We start from the raw sequence: 16,799 nt of genomic DNA, 5'->3' as shown, positions 1-16,799 counted from the left end.
CAGGGAGCCAGTAGAGAGAGGCCAGGATCGGGGTGATGTGGTCCCTTTTTCGGGTGCCCGTCAGGAGTCTCGCTGCGGCGTTTTGGACCAGTTGCAGGCGGGACAGGGAAGATTGGCTGATGCCAGTGTAAAGGGAGTTGCAGTAATCTAGGCGGGAGGAGATGAATGTGTGGATGATCTTTTCCAGGTCATCAAACTGGAGGAATTGTTTTATTTTAGCTATCGTCCGAAGCTGGAAGAAGCTAGCTTTTACCACGGCATTGACTTGTTTGTCAAATTTCAGTGCTGAGTCAAATATCATGCCAAGGTTTTTGACGTGAGGTTTGAGTAGTGGGGTAAGGCTTCCAACGCTGCCTGCTATCATTTTCATTGAGTCCGAGGGGCCGAGAAGGATGACCTCAGACTTACTCTCATTTAGTTGGAGGGAGTTCTGGGCCATACAACACTTTATATCCCCGAGGCAGTGGGTAAGGTTAAACAGATTTGATTGTTTTTTTGGCTTCAGGGGGAGATAGAGTTGGGTATCGTCTGCATAGCAATGGAAGGAAATGCCGAGCCTTTCAATGACTTGGCCTAAGGGGAGCATATACAGGGAGAAGAGAATGGGGCCAAGGATGGAACCTTGTGGAACCCCACAGCAGAGATTAGCTGGGGAGGAGAATGAGTTGCCTATGTTAGTCGAGAAACTCCTACCTTTGAGGTAAGAGATGAACCAGCTCAGGGCAGTGCCATCAATACCAACCCCGTACCAGAGACGGTCAATTAGGATGGTGTGGTCGACAGTATCAAATGCTGCGCTGAGGTCAAGAAGGAGCAGAATTGCACAGTCGCTGGAGTCAACGGTGAGCAGTAGGTCATTATGTACCTTCAACAAGGCAGACTCTGTGCTGTGGTGAGCCCTGAATACTTACTACACACCATCCACTCCACACCATTAAAATACCTACTCCACACACTGATAGACTGGGCTGCATCCACAACTCGGCAATTTCTCGCAGTCTTGGGATTTCTATGGATGCTTTCTATGTAGCATCTGTATTTCTCAATGGCATTACTCAACGAACTGTGCAGCATCCGTTTCAAGATGGAAAAATCTCATCCTACAGGGCATAGCTTTCAGGTGAGAAGGACAAAGTTCAAAGGAGAAGTGCTCGGCAAATGTTTTACACAGAGAATAGTGGGTGCCTGGAACGTGCTGCCAAGGGTGGTGGTGGAGGCAGATACAATAGTGGCATTTCAGAGACTTTTGGATAGGTACATGGATATGCAGGGATGGGGGATATGGATAATGTGCAGGCAGATGAGTTTGTCTTGCCACCAATGTTGGCATGGGCGTTGTGTGCCAAAAGACCTGTTCCTGTGCTATACTGCTCTCTGTTCTATGTTCATTGCTACCATCAGGGAAGAACCTTCTTGTATTGTGTAGGAAGGACCTACAGATGCTGGTTTACACCGAAGATAGACACAATATGCTGGAGTAACTCAGTAGGACAGGCAGCATCAAGATACTCCAGCATTTTGCGTCAAGCTCCTTGTATAGTTTTCTTCTGCCTCTCAGAAAATTCTGTGGCCTCTATAACACTTCCATTTTCAAAAAAAATCAGCTTCCCTTTTGGTATTTATGGCCTAAAAAAAAATTGTTCCATTGTAGGAGCGTTAAAATATCACTGTGTGCTTCCCCACTCTGCTACTTACTGCAATAACAGACCACTATTTTTAATTGCAATCCTAGTACAATAGCACAAAAATGCTTTCACAGGGCAATCTTTCCTAATAAGGAAGCTACACTCATGCTCAGATCAGCCTTGCTCAGACACCTGCACTCAGCCAACAGCTACGTGCAAGGTTCCTTCCCTTAAAGGGATTGTTGGCAAGAAGCCACTGCACACTGTTGCAAGCTGAGTGATTGAGGGGATGAAAGGACGGGAGAGGAACCAGGGGTCATGTTGCGGGTTCACTGGCTGACAGATGAACTGCATGAGAAACATAGAAACATAGAAATTAGGTGCAGGAGCAGGCCATTCGACCCTTCGAGCCTGCACCGCCATTCAATATGATCATGGCTGATCATCCAACTCAGTATCCCGTACCTGCCTTCTCTCCATACCCCCTGATCCCCTTAGCCACAAGGGCCACATCTAACTCCCTCTTAAATATAGCCAATGAACTGGCCTCAACTACCCTCTGTGGCAGAGAGTTCCAGAGATTCACCACTCTCTGTGTGAAAAAAGTTCTTCTCATCTCGGTTTTAAAGGATTTCCCCCTTATCCTTAAGCTGTGACCCCTTGTCCTGGACTTCCCCAACATCAGGAACAATCTTCCTGCATCTAGCCTGTCCAACCCCTTAAGAATTTTGTAAGTTTCTATAAGATCCCCTCACAATCTCCTAAATTCTAGAGAGTATAAACCAAGTCTATCCAGTGTTTCTTCATAAGACAGTCCTGACATCCCAGGAATCAGTCTGGTGAACCGTCTCTGCACTCCCTCTATGGCAATAATGTCCTTCCTCAGATTTGGAGACCAAAACTGTACGCAATACTCCAGGTGTGGTCTCACCAAGACCCTGTACAACTGCAGTAGAACCTCCCTGCTCCTATACTCAAATCCTTTTGCTATGAAAGCTAACATACCATTCGTATGAAAGGTCAGGGGTATACAAGAGAATGAAGATGCTGGAACCTTGAGCAGAACTCAAACCGCTGGAGGGATGAAGATAGAAGGAACTACACATGCTGGAATCTTGCATAGAAGGCAAGGGTGCTGGAACAACTCAGCGGGCCAAGCAGCATCTGTGGAGGACGTGTGCGGGCGATATTTCGGGTTGGGACCCTTTCTGTAGGAAGGAACTGTAGATGCTGGTTTAAACCGAACAATGACACAAAAAGCTGGAGTAACTCAGCGGGATAGGCAACATCTCTGGAGAGAAGGAATGGGTGACATTTTGGGTCGAGAAGGGGGGTCTCGACCCAAAACGTCGCCCATTCCTTCTCTCAAGAGATGATGCCTGTCCCGTGAATTACTCCAGCTTTTTGTGTCTATCGCCACACTTTGCCTGCTTTCTCCCCCTTACTTCACCAGTCTGAAGAAGGGTCCCAACTAACCAACAACCCCCCCGCTCCCTCCCACTCCGTGGACTTTTTATACCTCTTCTTCCCTGTGCCCACCTAGATGTGCATCCATTTCTCCCACAATCCCAATCACCATTCTACCTATATCCCTTCCCCTGGCTTCAAGCCTCTTCTCTCCTCATCTTATCTCGCAGCTTTTTGTCCTTTCACCTCTGGCCTTTGTCCAACCATCTGCCAACTCATATCCACCTATTACTTACCTGGGTTTGTCCTGCCCCAACCCTCTTCCCCCCCACCGACCCCCCAACTGCAATCAGTCTGAAGAAGGGTCCAGACCTGAAACGTCACCTATCCATGTTCTGCAGACATGCTGCCTGACCCATTGAGTTAATCCAGCACTCTCTGTCTTTATTTGATTGGTGGATGGGTCTAATTCTCTGCTCCATTTAAAGGGCCTGTCCCACTTAGGCGATTTTTTTCGGCGACTGTCACGGTCGTAGCAGGTCGCTGAAAAAGCGGAGACTGGACCCCACCTCCCCCCCACGACAAGCTACGCCAACCTACCGCGTAGTCGACGTCAAGCTACCAACAACCCGCGGGAAGTCCACCTACAACAATCTACGACCACACAGGCGACAACCTATGACAACCAAAGTCAACCTACGTCCACCCGTGACAAGCTATGACAAGCAGCGACCCTGTCAGCGACAACTGAAGACAATTCAGTCGCCAGTACCTGTCGCCGGTTGACGCAGGTAGTCGCCAATGGAATTCAGCACCCGGCGACAACCAATGTCACCTGCCTACAAGCTGCATCATCCTGGCGACAACCTACGACGGGAGAAGACAAGGTGTGTCAAGCCCACAGTCGCCAAAAAGTTTTGAACATTTCAAAATCAAGCCACTTGAGGAGACTACTCACGACCATACAGGTGTTACCCCACGAGTCGCGCGTAGTCGCTGAAAAAATTGCCTAAGCGGGACAGGGACTTAATGCACTTTTGCTGTGATAACAGATCTTTCGTCCAGACAGTGGCACAGGGATGATCCAGACAAGAGCACGAATGTTAAATGCAAGATGAGGAATGAGGTCTACTTACTGTCTTCTGTGGAAATACATCATATGGCCAAGTAGGACTTTAAGTAGGTTAACAAAACTGAGATTATTGGAAACTTCTGTGTCTGGAATCATAAATGGTGCACTCAAAAAAACAATAATCACAACCTTAGGACCAAACATAGGGGATCTGTTGGACAATATCCCGGATTGACCGCCCAACTGCAGCATTAGTATTATTCCCCCTCTCATCAGGTCAGAAAAAGTGCAAACATTTAGGATGTTGGCTGTAGAACGAGACACTAATGCTTATCCAAATACGATAGGATAATATACATATATGATCAATGGAAACATACTTTCAATGGAAGTTGATAACAAGTAAAAATGAATGGTGTGGCTGAGATTCAATACATTTTTTGCTGAAATGATTGAGAGTATTGTTTGGTTCAGAGAAACAACACAGAAACAGACCCTTTGGCCCACCGGGTCCGCGCCGAACAGCAATCCCCATACATTAGCACTACCCTATACACTAGGGACAATTTACAATCTTTACCTAAGCCGATTAACCTACAAACCTGTATGTCTTTGGAGTGTGGAGGGAAACCGGAGCAACCAGGGAAAACCCACGCAGTCACGGGGAGAACGTACAAACTCCGTACAGAGAGGCAGCAACTCTATAGCTGCGCCTCCGTGCCACCCCTTGTGTTTAATAAATAGGCGCCACTAGAGAATTAAATCCAAGAAGCAACAATTGAGGTTCTGGTTAGGCCACCTCTGAAACATTTTCATTTTTGGACATTGCTATCAAAAGAAAATTAAGGACAGAATTACGTGTACATTCCCCATCAAAATAGCAGACATTGCAGAGTATAATTATGAGACTTCAGGACATACTTTGCTCAAATAAATGAGCAAAATCAGGCCCTCTGGTCAGTGATGAGATACATTAATTTAAAATATTGATCTGTAATGAGTTTGGAATGTTTGGTCACAGAGACCAATGTACCTTTGAAGGAATATTGGGATCAACAATCCAAGTGGATCTTTGCAAGGATCTAGGAGAGAAGGAGCATTCATTTTGATTCACCCTATTAAAGAGTCCAACAAATATTCAATGCAAATGAAATCATTTCCTGTACTTTAAAACTATGCATGTCCAGGACAACGAATCCTGAGACAACTGATTCAAAATAGAAAAACTAGGAAGAAAGTCTGAAGAAGGGTCCCAACCCGAAATGTCACCTATCCATGTTCTCCAGGGAAGCTTCCTGACTCGCTGAGTTACTCCAGCACTTTGTGTCTGGTATAAACCACCATCTGCATTTCCTTGTTCTTAAATAAGAACTGGAAATTGCCTGGGGTTGCATAAATATTTTGGAATTTTATTCAACCAGCCTCAAAATCATGAAATTTGAAAGGCAGAATATTAATTCGGGAGATTAAACAGAAAAATAAAAAAAAGTTAAAAAAAAAATAATAGCTAATCACACGAAAATGTCTTTGCTCATTTTGTTCTTCTTTTATAACAATATTTTCCCTTTCTATTTATAGTCATGAGAAAACAGCTCCGACATCCAGCATGAATATATCCAGGAACCATGTTATATGACAGTTGCCTATAATCTAAATAGTACAAACACTGAACTGTGGAAAGGGTAGGTCAATTAAATTTTATAGGTAAAAAAAATACATGTTGCAGCTTTGGACTGTGATCCGCTGTTCAGGGCCAAAGATAGTTTCTCACTTATCCCGTGGAAGTGTGACAACGTTTTTAACCTCACCAATTTTCCTTTTGCAGTATGGTCTTGCACTGTGAAGCTTTTCAACTAAATTATTTTGAATAGATTTATAAACAAAGTCCAGCTTGTCCCAACTGTATGTGTATAAATCTCAAGCTCTCACAGAATTGGAAAGACACTGGGCTTATTTTCTGATAACATACAAAAGGCCAGCACAGAACAGTTGTATGAATTATATCCCAAGGCAAAATAGGCTTTGATAACATGTATTCATACTACCAAAAATAATACACAAAGGAGCCAAAGGCTACAAGTGATACTAGACAGATGTTTCCTTCAGTTTTCCAGCAAATTACTTGCTCTGAGTTGAAGTTAAACCCAGCACAGTTGTTAAAATGGCACCAGAGTCGCACTTTGAACTTTCTGGCACACAGGACTTCACTAAACATATTTTAACTTTCATTCAGAATGAAAACGGGCTTTGATCTATAACTGGAAACTTAAAAGGCTTAGCTTGACATTTTTTTAATATAAAGTGCCTTATTAGAATTTATTGTATAACATATCCACAATCCTTGGAATTGGATACAAAATACTGCTGCCACTTTGCAATAAAGCAGGATCCAGGTTATAAGCATTAAGTTACACTTTAAAAAAAAAGGCTCCATTTGACAGATCTAAAAATATTCCATTCTGCGTTGAGGAAAACTTGAAATTTAAAAAAGGTTGGATATGAGCGTTTTATGAATTTCTCATTTCAGTTTTTCACAAAAATATTAGATAATCTAAATGCCTAAATTAAAATAAAATAAAAGACAGTTTCAACATTTTAAATGTATGTCCATTGAATGAAATAGGCCATCCAGCCTATCGAGCTCACTGTTGTCATTGAGCACATGTAACTTTACTGCTGAGGAACCAGCAAAATCCCGCACTATTTGCTCCAAAAGGTAGTAAAATAAAACTTTAGGCTATCAATTTATCATTATTTAAAATAAGTATTTTGTCTTGTGTTCAGGAAAGTGCACTTCATTAGTCTGTGGGGCACCTCAATGTGCTGGTGTGATTACATTCTCCTTTCAACCAACGTCTTAATTAATTCAGCTGCTTTTTAAAATCCTACATTTGACGAGTTTAACATATGCTCTATGACTTTTAATGGCTTTAGTTTGTTAATGTACTGGTAATGGAGGTCACTATGTTACTGTGCACCAAATGGTTTGCAACGTAGTAGTCACTATGACATCCACAGATCTCTTACTAGATATGATGCAGAGGTGCCTGGTGAACAAGATAGACACAAAATGCTGGAGTAACTCAGCGGGTTAGATAGCATCTCCGGAGAAAAGGAATAGGTGACATTTCAGGTCGAGACCCTTCTTCAGACCTCAGAGGTAGAGCAGTGAGAGAGGGTGTTGCAGAAATCCCCTCGGAGAGAGGAGGAGAACTTCTTCAAAATGGACATACCTTGAGCAGATTTTGCAATACAGCAGACAAAATATGTAGGAACGAACTGCAAATGGTGATTTACACCGAAGAAAGACACAGAATGCTGGAGTAACTCAGCGGGTCAGGCAGCATATCTGTGGTAAACATCGCCTCGTAAACAAACTTCTCAGCCCCTTTCTTTATTTTTCACGATCAGACAGCATTCACAAAGTAACAAAGAGCAGCTGAAGGAACTGGAATCTACTTGGCATTGATAATCATCATCATCGGCGGTCACTCGAAACGAGTATAACTGTACTCTCATGGAGGACGCCTATGCGTGACTTTGTTTAACGTGGGGAGACTGGTGCACAGGCAGCCACCACACGGTCCTTGACAGATCTGTGTCAGAATCCAGTGGCATGGAATCCAAGTCGACCGGGGACCCTTTTCTGTTGCAGCCTTCCCAGCCGTTGTGACGCTCCACTAAAGTCAGCCATCATCTTCCACCTGTTCCAACGTTTTGGTTGGATTGCTCTTTGTCAGAGACCTCCCCCTCGCCCTTACGGCCATGGGTGACCCAACCAGGAGCATAGCTCCAGGTGGTATCGCTCTCAGGATGTTAGGACCACACAAGCTTCTCCACTACGACAAGGTGACAATCCACGGAGAAGGGCAGTCCTCTTTCTACAGTTTGGCTTTCTTCCCAAACAATTGTTCATGCCCTTTTGATTGCAACATTGGCCTAATTTAGTTCAACAATGAAACTGACAAGTTGCTGACAAGAACATTGATACTAAAGATACAACGATGTTGAAGACCAAGATGTTGTTTGAAAGAGGAACACCCCAAGTGGTTTTATCATTGATTGCTTTTATTATTCCTGCATTCATCACTGACAGAACTCATGTCTCCCCACCACCACCACCATCCTCCTTGTTGATCATTGATCATGAGTTCACACTAGCTCCATGTTTTCCCACTTTTTTATCAGCTTCATACACACTAAGTACAAATTGCAGAGGCCAATTAATCAACAAACTAATTGTTTAGTACACCTACAGTTTAAATTGACATGCATCCTAGTCATCTTATTACTTCAAGTTATGGTGCAAGCTGATCTTTTTCCAAAGCTTTATGGATTTTCTAATGGCATCCCTGGTACCCGTATGCATAAAGTTAGATAATCTGATTATATTCTGTGTAATCTATTCCAATTTATCTAAAACGCCTTTTCTTTGGTTATAAAATTGGAAGCTTCTTAAGTTTCGACAGGTGTCCTCTAATTCCTAGCGAACTGTTAAAATTACTGCAACTTTTATTCAGTGCAAACCATTATTAGTTGCCTGCAGTTTCAGGTACTTAAGTGTAGTCATAGATATTTTGTTATCAGTCTGCACTTGAATGATATGGAGTTCACAGCCCGAAAGGGTGTTGGAAGTAAATTCATTTGACATTTAGATTAGTTTGGTTTATTATTGTCGTCAGTACCGAGCTTGTGACAAGCTTATGTTTGCATACTCTCCAGTCAAAGAAAAGACTGTGTAAATACAATCAAGCCGTCCACAGCAAAGATCTTAGAGCAGAGCAAGATAGGCCACTCCTGCGAAATACAATGGGCTGACGTGTAGTACGCTATGGAGGGGATCCTGGGCATTTTTCCCCACCCATTTTAGTAACCGGAGCCTACCTGACCCGACCCGACTCGCAGTGTAATCAATGTTGCGGGGCAACAGTTTGTGTGTGTGATATAGGGTTAGATTCATAATTCTGCCAGTTCATACTTCTTGTCAAGAATAAAAATTGACTCTGGTAATTGTCTTTTTTAATGTTTTTAAATCATTCTTTTTAAATGGCTCACAAGCAGTGTTTGAGGATTTTGTAGTAACCGGAACCGACCCGACTCGCAGGGTAAATGACATTGCGGGGGAAGTTTTTGTGCGTGATATAGGGTTAGATTCATAATTCTGTTAGTTCATAATTCTGTTAATTCTTGTTAAAGAATAAAATGTTTATAAACACACATACATGAATGTGATATAAATGTATATAATCATATAACACACACAATTATATTTCTTCTGATCCAATGATGAACTTTATTTCAGACTAGACAAGGGACATTAAATAAGAAACATTGTAAACCTCCCCGCAACTTCACACACACTAGGCCTTATCCCACCCCTCAACTCTCCCCCCCCCCCCGGCACTCCCTCGCCTGCCCCCACACTACAATGTCTCCCCCCCTCCTATGCCCCTCTCCCCGCTGCCCCGGGCCGCGCACCCCCTCTCCCCGCTGCCCCGGGCCGCGCTCTCCCTCTCCCCGGGCCGCACACCCCTCCCCGGGCCGCGCACTCCCTCTCCCAGCTGCGGAAACAAAGATCCGATCTTTGGCCGGAAGCAAGATGGCGGAACAAGATGGCGGAGCAAGATGGCGGGGACTGGTCGCTAAAATGGGTCCTATAATCACCCATGAATCCGCCCATGAGCGTACTACACGTTTGCGTGAGAGTAACCCATCTTGCTCTGCTCTAAGATCTTTGGTCCACAGTGCACAGATAAAGGATAAAGGGTACAACATCATGAGAGGAATAGATCAGGAAGCCGCACCGAGTCTCTTGCCCAGTGTAGAGGATTTGTGAACCAGAGAACATAGGTTTAAGGTGAGGGGAAAAGATTTAATAGGAACTTGAGGGGTAACCTTTACACACAAAGGGTGGTGGGTCTATAGAACAAGCTGCCGGAGGTAGTTGAGGCAAGTACTATGGCAATGTTTCAGAAACATTTGGACTGGTACATAGATTGGGCAGATTTAGAGGGATAAGGGCCAATCGCACCAGTGCAGGTGGGACATGTTGGTCAGTGTGGGCAAGTTCGGCTGAAGAGCCTGTTTCCAAACTGTATGACTCTATGACCAACATTTAGTGAATGTAAGAAATGCTACTGTTGAAATAAATATTTAAACGAGTGGAGCGATTGTAATGGGATAAGCACACAAAGACTCATCCAGCTCGAGCGCCATCTTAGGCCATTTTCCAAAGCAGCTGGGTAGGAACTTGGTGAAAAACATTTGTTTGAGCAATAATTAGAAAACTGGGGAGTGAGACAGACCAGATCATTCTGTGTGGGCTTAATGTACCTACAGTCTCTTAGCATTTCACGGTGTCAAATTTTGTTTAATAATTGTTGTGAAATGCCGTGGGGTGTTTATTGTATTGAAACGCCACATGAATCCAAGTTGTTTTCTCAATGAAATTAAAGTGAAATTCAAGATCCCTAAAAATGACTTCAAGAATTGTAACTACATCAACAGCGACAGAACACATGGTTATTTTGAGTTTATGGTGAAATAATATCCAGGTGGTTTTGCCAAGGATTTTACAAGACTCAGATCCAAAGAAACTGCTTTCCATTTTGGGTGTGAACTGCGACAACTAACATAAAACCCATGAAAGGGAAAAGCAATGGTACATTAAATCTGCCAACACTTAGATAGATGGAGAAGAATTTGTAAAAATACATAGCAAACAGCATTAAATTTTAACCAAGAATCTAAATATACCTCTGACTTATTAAAAAAAATCTCGAACTATTCCTTATTTAGTACTGACTTAGATTGAAATTCAGGCTTACCTTGTTGCCAACCATATTTTGGCTCGAGTGCAGCCAATGATGTCATGCAACTCTTGGTGAAGGCATGAATTGGTCCTTTGTTTAGAGTCATAGCAGGATCGCAGTAAATGAAGCGCCTTCATAAATGAAAGAATATCAACGGGTTATTGGCACAGTGACAACCTGCGGTTAATTTAACGCAGGCAGCAGACAAATATATAACGATGCTTGAGCAATGACTTAAAGTTAATTTAAAGGACAAACAAAAGAGTGAGAGACTTCCAACTAGAAGTAATTACAATGTTTAATGAATTGTGCAGATATCCAATGCCCTCAATGCTGCAGGCTACGCTTAAAGCATTTTAATTCCAAAAAGCGATATCCTTAGGACATTGAGAGTTAACTCATGCATCTGACGTTTCTGTTTTCAGACTGGTATTCAAATGACACAGGTTTTCATAACTGTTGGAGATGCAAAACAAAACCAGCTATGCAAACATAATCTATATTGGGAACTTTCATTTTCCCTTCAGCTAAAGCCAACTTTGAATGTTTCCCCCAGTGCCTGCTAAGGAGAATCCTGTGGGGCATCTATACGTTAAAAAGAATCGAATTCATTAACAGCTATCAGACATTTTGCTTTGAATTAATATATAAGATCGATAGTCCAAGACAAAAATGTAATAGATGTCAGCAGGATTTGGCATACTCAGTATAATCTACAGTATTGGCAAGGTGTAAATTATAGCATCAGCTAAATAGATCTTGACCATGTGGTAGCTAAGTAGCCTTTGTTTTAGGTACTCTTCCCCTTGATCGTAAACTAGAGTTATGATGCTGAAAAAAATAATCCCAGCTCCCCACTCTGCAACAGAGCCCTCACGCAGGTGATCTGAAATCTGGAAAAAAAATGAACTAAACTGTGTGCAATATAGCAATATAATGTATTATGCTCATATACCTTTGAAAGTAAAATCACAACATTCATTGTAGGGGAGGGATAGGGAGGAGGTTTCATTTAAAAAATCACAGGGGGAAGGTGAGGAGAGCAGGGGGATAGAGGGAGAGGAGGGTGTAGGGAGGGAGAGGGAGGGGAAAGTGGAGGAGGTGAGGAGGGAGAGTGGGGAAGGTAGGGGATAGGGGATAGAGGGAGGAGGACAGTGGGGGAGGTGAGGAGGGAGAGTGGAGGGGTGGGATAGGGGGAGGTGAGGAGTGGGGGAGCAGGGGATAGGGGGAGAGGAGGGCGTAGGGAGGGGAGAGGGGAAAGAAGAGGGAGGGTGAAGAGGTGCTGGGGGGTGAGGTGGAATGGAGGAGGGTAGGAAGAGGGATGGCAAGGGCAGTTGTATGGAGGGTTGCCGTGACTCGTGTCACAACGGGGATCTCTAGCATCACAACGGGAACCCCTCAGCCGCGCATGCGCAGTTGGGGGCTATGGGTCAGTGGTGGAATATTGCCTTGGGAAGCAGGCCCAATGGGTCCGCACCTGGTCTAGTACCGTATTAAAACTCAAGAAGAGATAGTTTAATAAATCTCTATAGAAATAAACATAAATACAACAAACTTGTAACTCCATTTGAGATTTAAAAAATGTTTTCAAATTACATCTGGAATTACAGAAAAATAACATGTATTTGACGCAATGCAAGTAACAACTCTCAAAGAGCAAAACGAAGGATTGTTCAAACATGTATCCTTCTTGCAGCACGATGTGACTGGTAGTATCTGTAGCCCAGTTTTGTTCAGATTTTCCGATACTAATCTACCAAGTGCTGGCACAAGCAAGTTACATAATACAAACCAGAGATGGAGAAATAGCTAAAGTATGCAATTACTATTATAAGAACCTTAAGGAAAAAAATGTTTTTATTTATGTGGTGTTTTAGAGTTATAGTTATACAGCATGGAAACAGGCCCTTTGGTTCAATCGGCCTTGTTGACCAAGATGCCCCATTAAGCTCGTCCCATTTGCCTGCATTTAGTCCATATCCCTCTAAACCTTTTCAATGCATTTACCTGTCCAAGTGTTTTTTAAGTGTTTTATTGTATCTGCTTCAACTATCTCCTCGGCAGCTGATTCCATATATATCCACCATCCTCTGAGTAAAAATGTTGCCCTTCAGATTCCTATTAAATCTCATCTCAATTCTCACCCTCTCATCTTGAACCCAGGTCCACAAAAATGCTGGAAAAACTCAGCGGGTGTAGCAACATCTATGGAGCGAAGGAAATAGGCAACGTTTCGGGCCGAAACACTTCTTCAGACTCCTTTCAATTTTACAGCATCTGCAGTTCCTTCTTAAAAACATTGAACCTAGGTCATCTGGTTCTTGATTCTATCTTGGGTATATGACTGTGCATTTACTATACCAATTTGGTCTGTAAGATTGCCTCTTAGCCTCCTGCGCTCCAAGGAATTACCGTGTCCAATTTGTTTTGTTTTATTGCATTAAACAACTGTCAAAATAGTCTTCATACCAATTAATTACTTTGAGGGCCAATGATGCATATAAGCAAATTAAGTGGCCACATGTCACAAAATAAGTTCCTATTAAATGGTAATTAATAATCTGTAATCTGCCCACCGTGGTATTGTTGGAAGGGGAAATATTTGTAAAAAATGAGAAAATCACAAACTTTTCAGTTGCTGCCACCATTCTCTCACATCGGCCTGTGCTCACCTCCGAACCAGTCCTAGATCTCCACTCTCTATTGTAAGATTCTAGTACACAGAGTCTAGGACCTTTTTATTTTGAGGGAGAATGTGCAAACTCCACACAGACAGCACCCGAGGTCAGGATTGAACCATGGTCTCCGGCGCTGTGAGGCAGCGACTCTACCAGTTGCGCCACTGTGCCGCTCAAAAGCTTCCTTGACCATGTCATGGACAGATGTTGTTTAGCAGTCAAAAGCTAAAAGGATAAAAAGAAAATTGGAGATGTCCTGTTTTTTATTAATCATAACCATTATTTGAAAAACACTTAGAGAATGTTTTATTTTTTTTGCTGATAGGTGAATGAAGTATTAGGTTCTGCACTCAGTTAAACTAGACTAATGGATCAGTGAGCCCTATTTAGCATCCCGTACATATAATTTTATGCAGCATGGCCATTCAGCCAGAGAACAGTTTAGTTTGTTTCTTCCTTCTGTAATTTGAAACCGCTTAATTGTTTTGTTTCTCAAGATGATATCCTTAGTCGTGTTAAATCTCAAAACTAATGCATGTTTTGTTTAACCCTGTGAACATTCGGTGGTCTAAACCTAACCACAATATCTATAATTACATCAGGCGTGAGAGAACTAACTTTCTATGAGGTTGCAAAAAGTGGAATTAGCATTAATGATCCTGTTGTTCTCCTTGCCTTTTATCTTTATATGTGCATGATACAACATAAAAGATGTTTATGTCTGTGCATATTATATTTCAGCTTCTAACAATAGTCATTGGAAATAATTACATCTAAAGGGTTGGCCAAAGGTAGAAGAGATGAAGTAGACGTGGGAGCTTCAATTTGTCAAGAGCAGCAGTCAACTGAAACAAACCTACTTATCTTTCTGTGCCTATTCTCTCCCTATCACGTAGGTTCCAAGTTAGTAGGTCACAACCTGAGAAAGCTCACCCAGGATTACAGTGAAGTAACGGCTTGATTAATTACACATGAAAAAGCATTGGACACATTGTGGGGAGGATTAAATTGTCAAGATAAAACTACAATAGAAAAAGAAGATACAAAGTGCTGAAGCAACTCAGTGGGCCAGGCAGCACCTCTGGAGGACAGGGAGAGGCACCTTTTGGCTTGGGATCTTCCTAGACTTCATTCAGAAAAAGGGTCATGACCTGAAACGTTTAGTTTGAACATCCTTCGGCAAGTCTATGAGTCGATTTATGGTTAATGAATCAATTAGCTAAACTTCACATGAAAAACTAAAAAATATGGCCAATGAACGAGTGACATCTGACAATCAGCAGCAGAATAGTGGAGAATTTGATAGGTTGGTGAATCTGTGGAATTAATTGCCACAGACGGGTGTGGAGGCCAAATCATTGGATATTTTTAAGGTGATTGATAGGTTCTTGATTAGGTGGGGTGTCAAAAATTATGGGAAGAAAGCAGAAGAATGGAGTTGAGAGAGAATAATATGTGTAGGAAAGAACTGCAGATGCTGGTTTAAATCGAAGATAGGCACAAAATGCTGGAGTAAGTCAGTAGAACAGGCAGCATCTCTGGAGAGAAGGAATAGGTGACGGTTTGGGTCGAGACCCTTCTTCAGACTGAAGACATTCTTCAGACTGAAGAAGGGTCTCGACCCGAAACGTCACCAATTCCTTCTCTCCAGAGGTGCTGCCTGTCCCGCTGAGTTACTCCAGCATTTTGTGTCTATCTTTGAGAGGGAATAATAGATTGAACAGCGGAGTAGGCTAGATGAGCTGAATGACCTAATGTCAAATAGAATTCGAGGCCCAAGGTCCATAGTATGTTACTCAAGAGGCCTTACATTCGGAAAGGCCACTTTGGAGAGGGAAGTAAGGCTTGGGACGGAAGGATCCGGGACCAGAAGAGGGTGGATGGGCCAAGAGTTGAGTAGCCACACTCACTGGGATACGCAATGTTAGTGGATATGATGAGATTCATCCTTGAAAGAACAAGTGCAAGGCATTTCCTTTATGGTCTTTCACATTGTCTGCTTCCTGGAGAACACTGTGACAGAGAATTTTAATATATTATTCAATTGCAGAGTTTTCAAAAATAAATAGATGTTCAAATTCATGAGATCGGGCAAAAGCAGTCGTCTGCCCAGAATAGAGGAAATGGAGAACCAGAGGACATAGGTTTAAAGTGAGGGGGGGAAGATTTAATACAAACCTGAGGGATAACCTTTTTACACAAAGGATGGTGGGCGTATGGTACGAGCTGCCAGAGGAGGTAGTTGTGGCAGGTACTATCGCAACTTTTAAGAAACATTTTGACAGGTACATGTATAGGATAGGTTTAGAGAGATATGGGCCAAACGCAGGCAGGTGGGACTAGTGTAGTTGTGGCATGTTGATTGCCGCGGCTAAGTTGGGCCGAAGGGCCTGTTTCCATGCTGTATGACTCTATGACTCTAAATGTGGCACATGGATATTGCAAAGCCCAGATTTTCTACTGATTGGGTTTTTTGTTGGATCCACCTCTGAACAATCAAACCTACAATTTCTGTCATGCATGCAAACAGAACAAGTGTTTAATCAATCTTCAAAATTTATCTACAGTTTCGCTTCTGATAATAAGCCAAGTTCAAGCCCCATTTCTTATGCATTTCAGGCAAAAGAACATAAATTATACTGAGTACATAGCACATTAGATCCAATGAAACATTAAATACACACGGAGTCTGTCCTCTTTGATGGGTAGGAACGATTCTGTGCTAATTACCAAATGGCCAGAGAGCTCTTTGGATAAATATTCTCCATAACGGATAACATTATAGGCAAACTATCTGGGCATTTAGTTTGTACTACATGTGTAATCTGTGCAAGGGGCAGCACAGTGGCTCAGTGGTAGATTTGCTTCCTTACAGCGTCAGAGACCTGGGTTCGATCCTGACTAAGCGGTGCTATCTGTATGGTGTTTGTGCGTTCTCCCTGTGACTGTGTTCCAGTTTCCTCCCAGACTCCCCCAGGTTTGTAGGTTAATTGGCTTTGGTAAAGATTGAAAATTGTCCCTAGTGTGTAGGATAATGCCAGTGTACGGGGTGATCACTGGTCGGCACGGACTCAGTGGGCCACAAGACCTGTTTCCACACTGTTTCTCTAAAGACTAAAGATAATTTACCTATAGTTAAAAAGACTGCATTTCAAAAAGCACTGCATTAGGTTATGGTTGTGGGACTGGTTGGAGATTATGAAAG

The 16,799-nt window shown here is 42.7% G+C and overlaps 1 protein-coding gene across 1 annotated transcript in view; it reads right to left on the bottom strand.

The window, feature by feature from the left end:
• The window catches only part of thada (THADA armadillo repeat containing), a 334,005-nt gene that overhangs the window by 95,326 nt on the left and 221,880 nt on the right, over nt 1–16,799 (bottom strand). Inside the window, exon 29 of the mRNA XM_055639660.1 lies at nt 10,932–11,047. Within this exon, the coding sequence (XP_055495635.1) occupies nt 10,932–11,047 (116 nt within the window). The remainder of the gene's footprint in view (nt 1–10,931; nt 11,048–16,799) is intronic.

The sequence above is a fragment of the Leucoraja erinacea genome, chromosome 8 (assembly GCF_028641065.1).
Source record: "Leucoraja erinacea ecotype New England chromosome 8, Leri_hhj_1, whole genome shotgun sequence".
In the NCBI taxonomy this organism is placed as follows: Eukaryota; Metazoa; Chordata; class Chondrichthyes; order Rajiformes; family Rajidae; genus Leucoraja; species Leucoraja erinaceus.
This window is presented reverse-complemented; position numbering and strand designations above follow the sequence as displayed.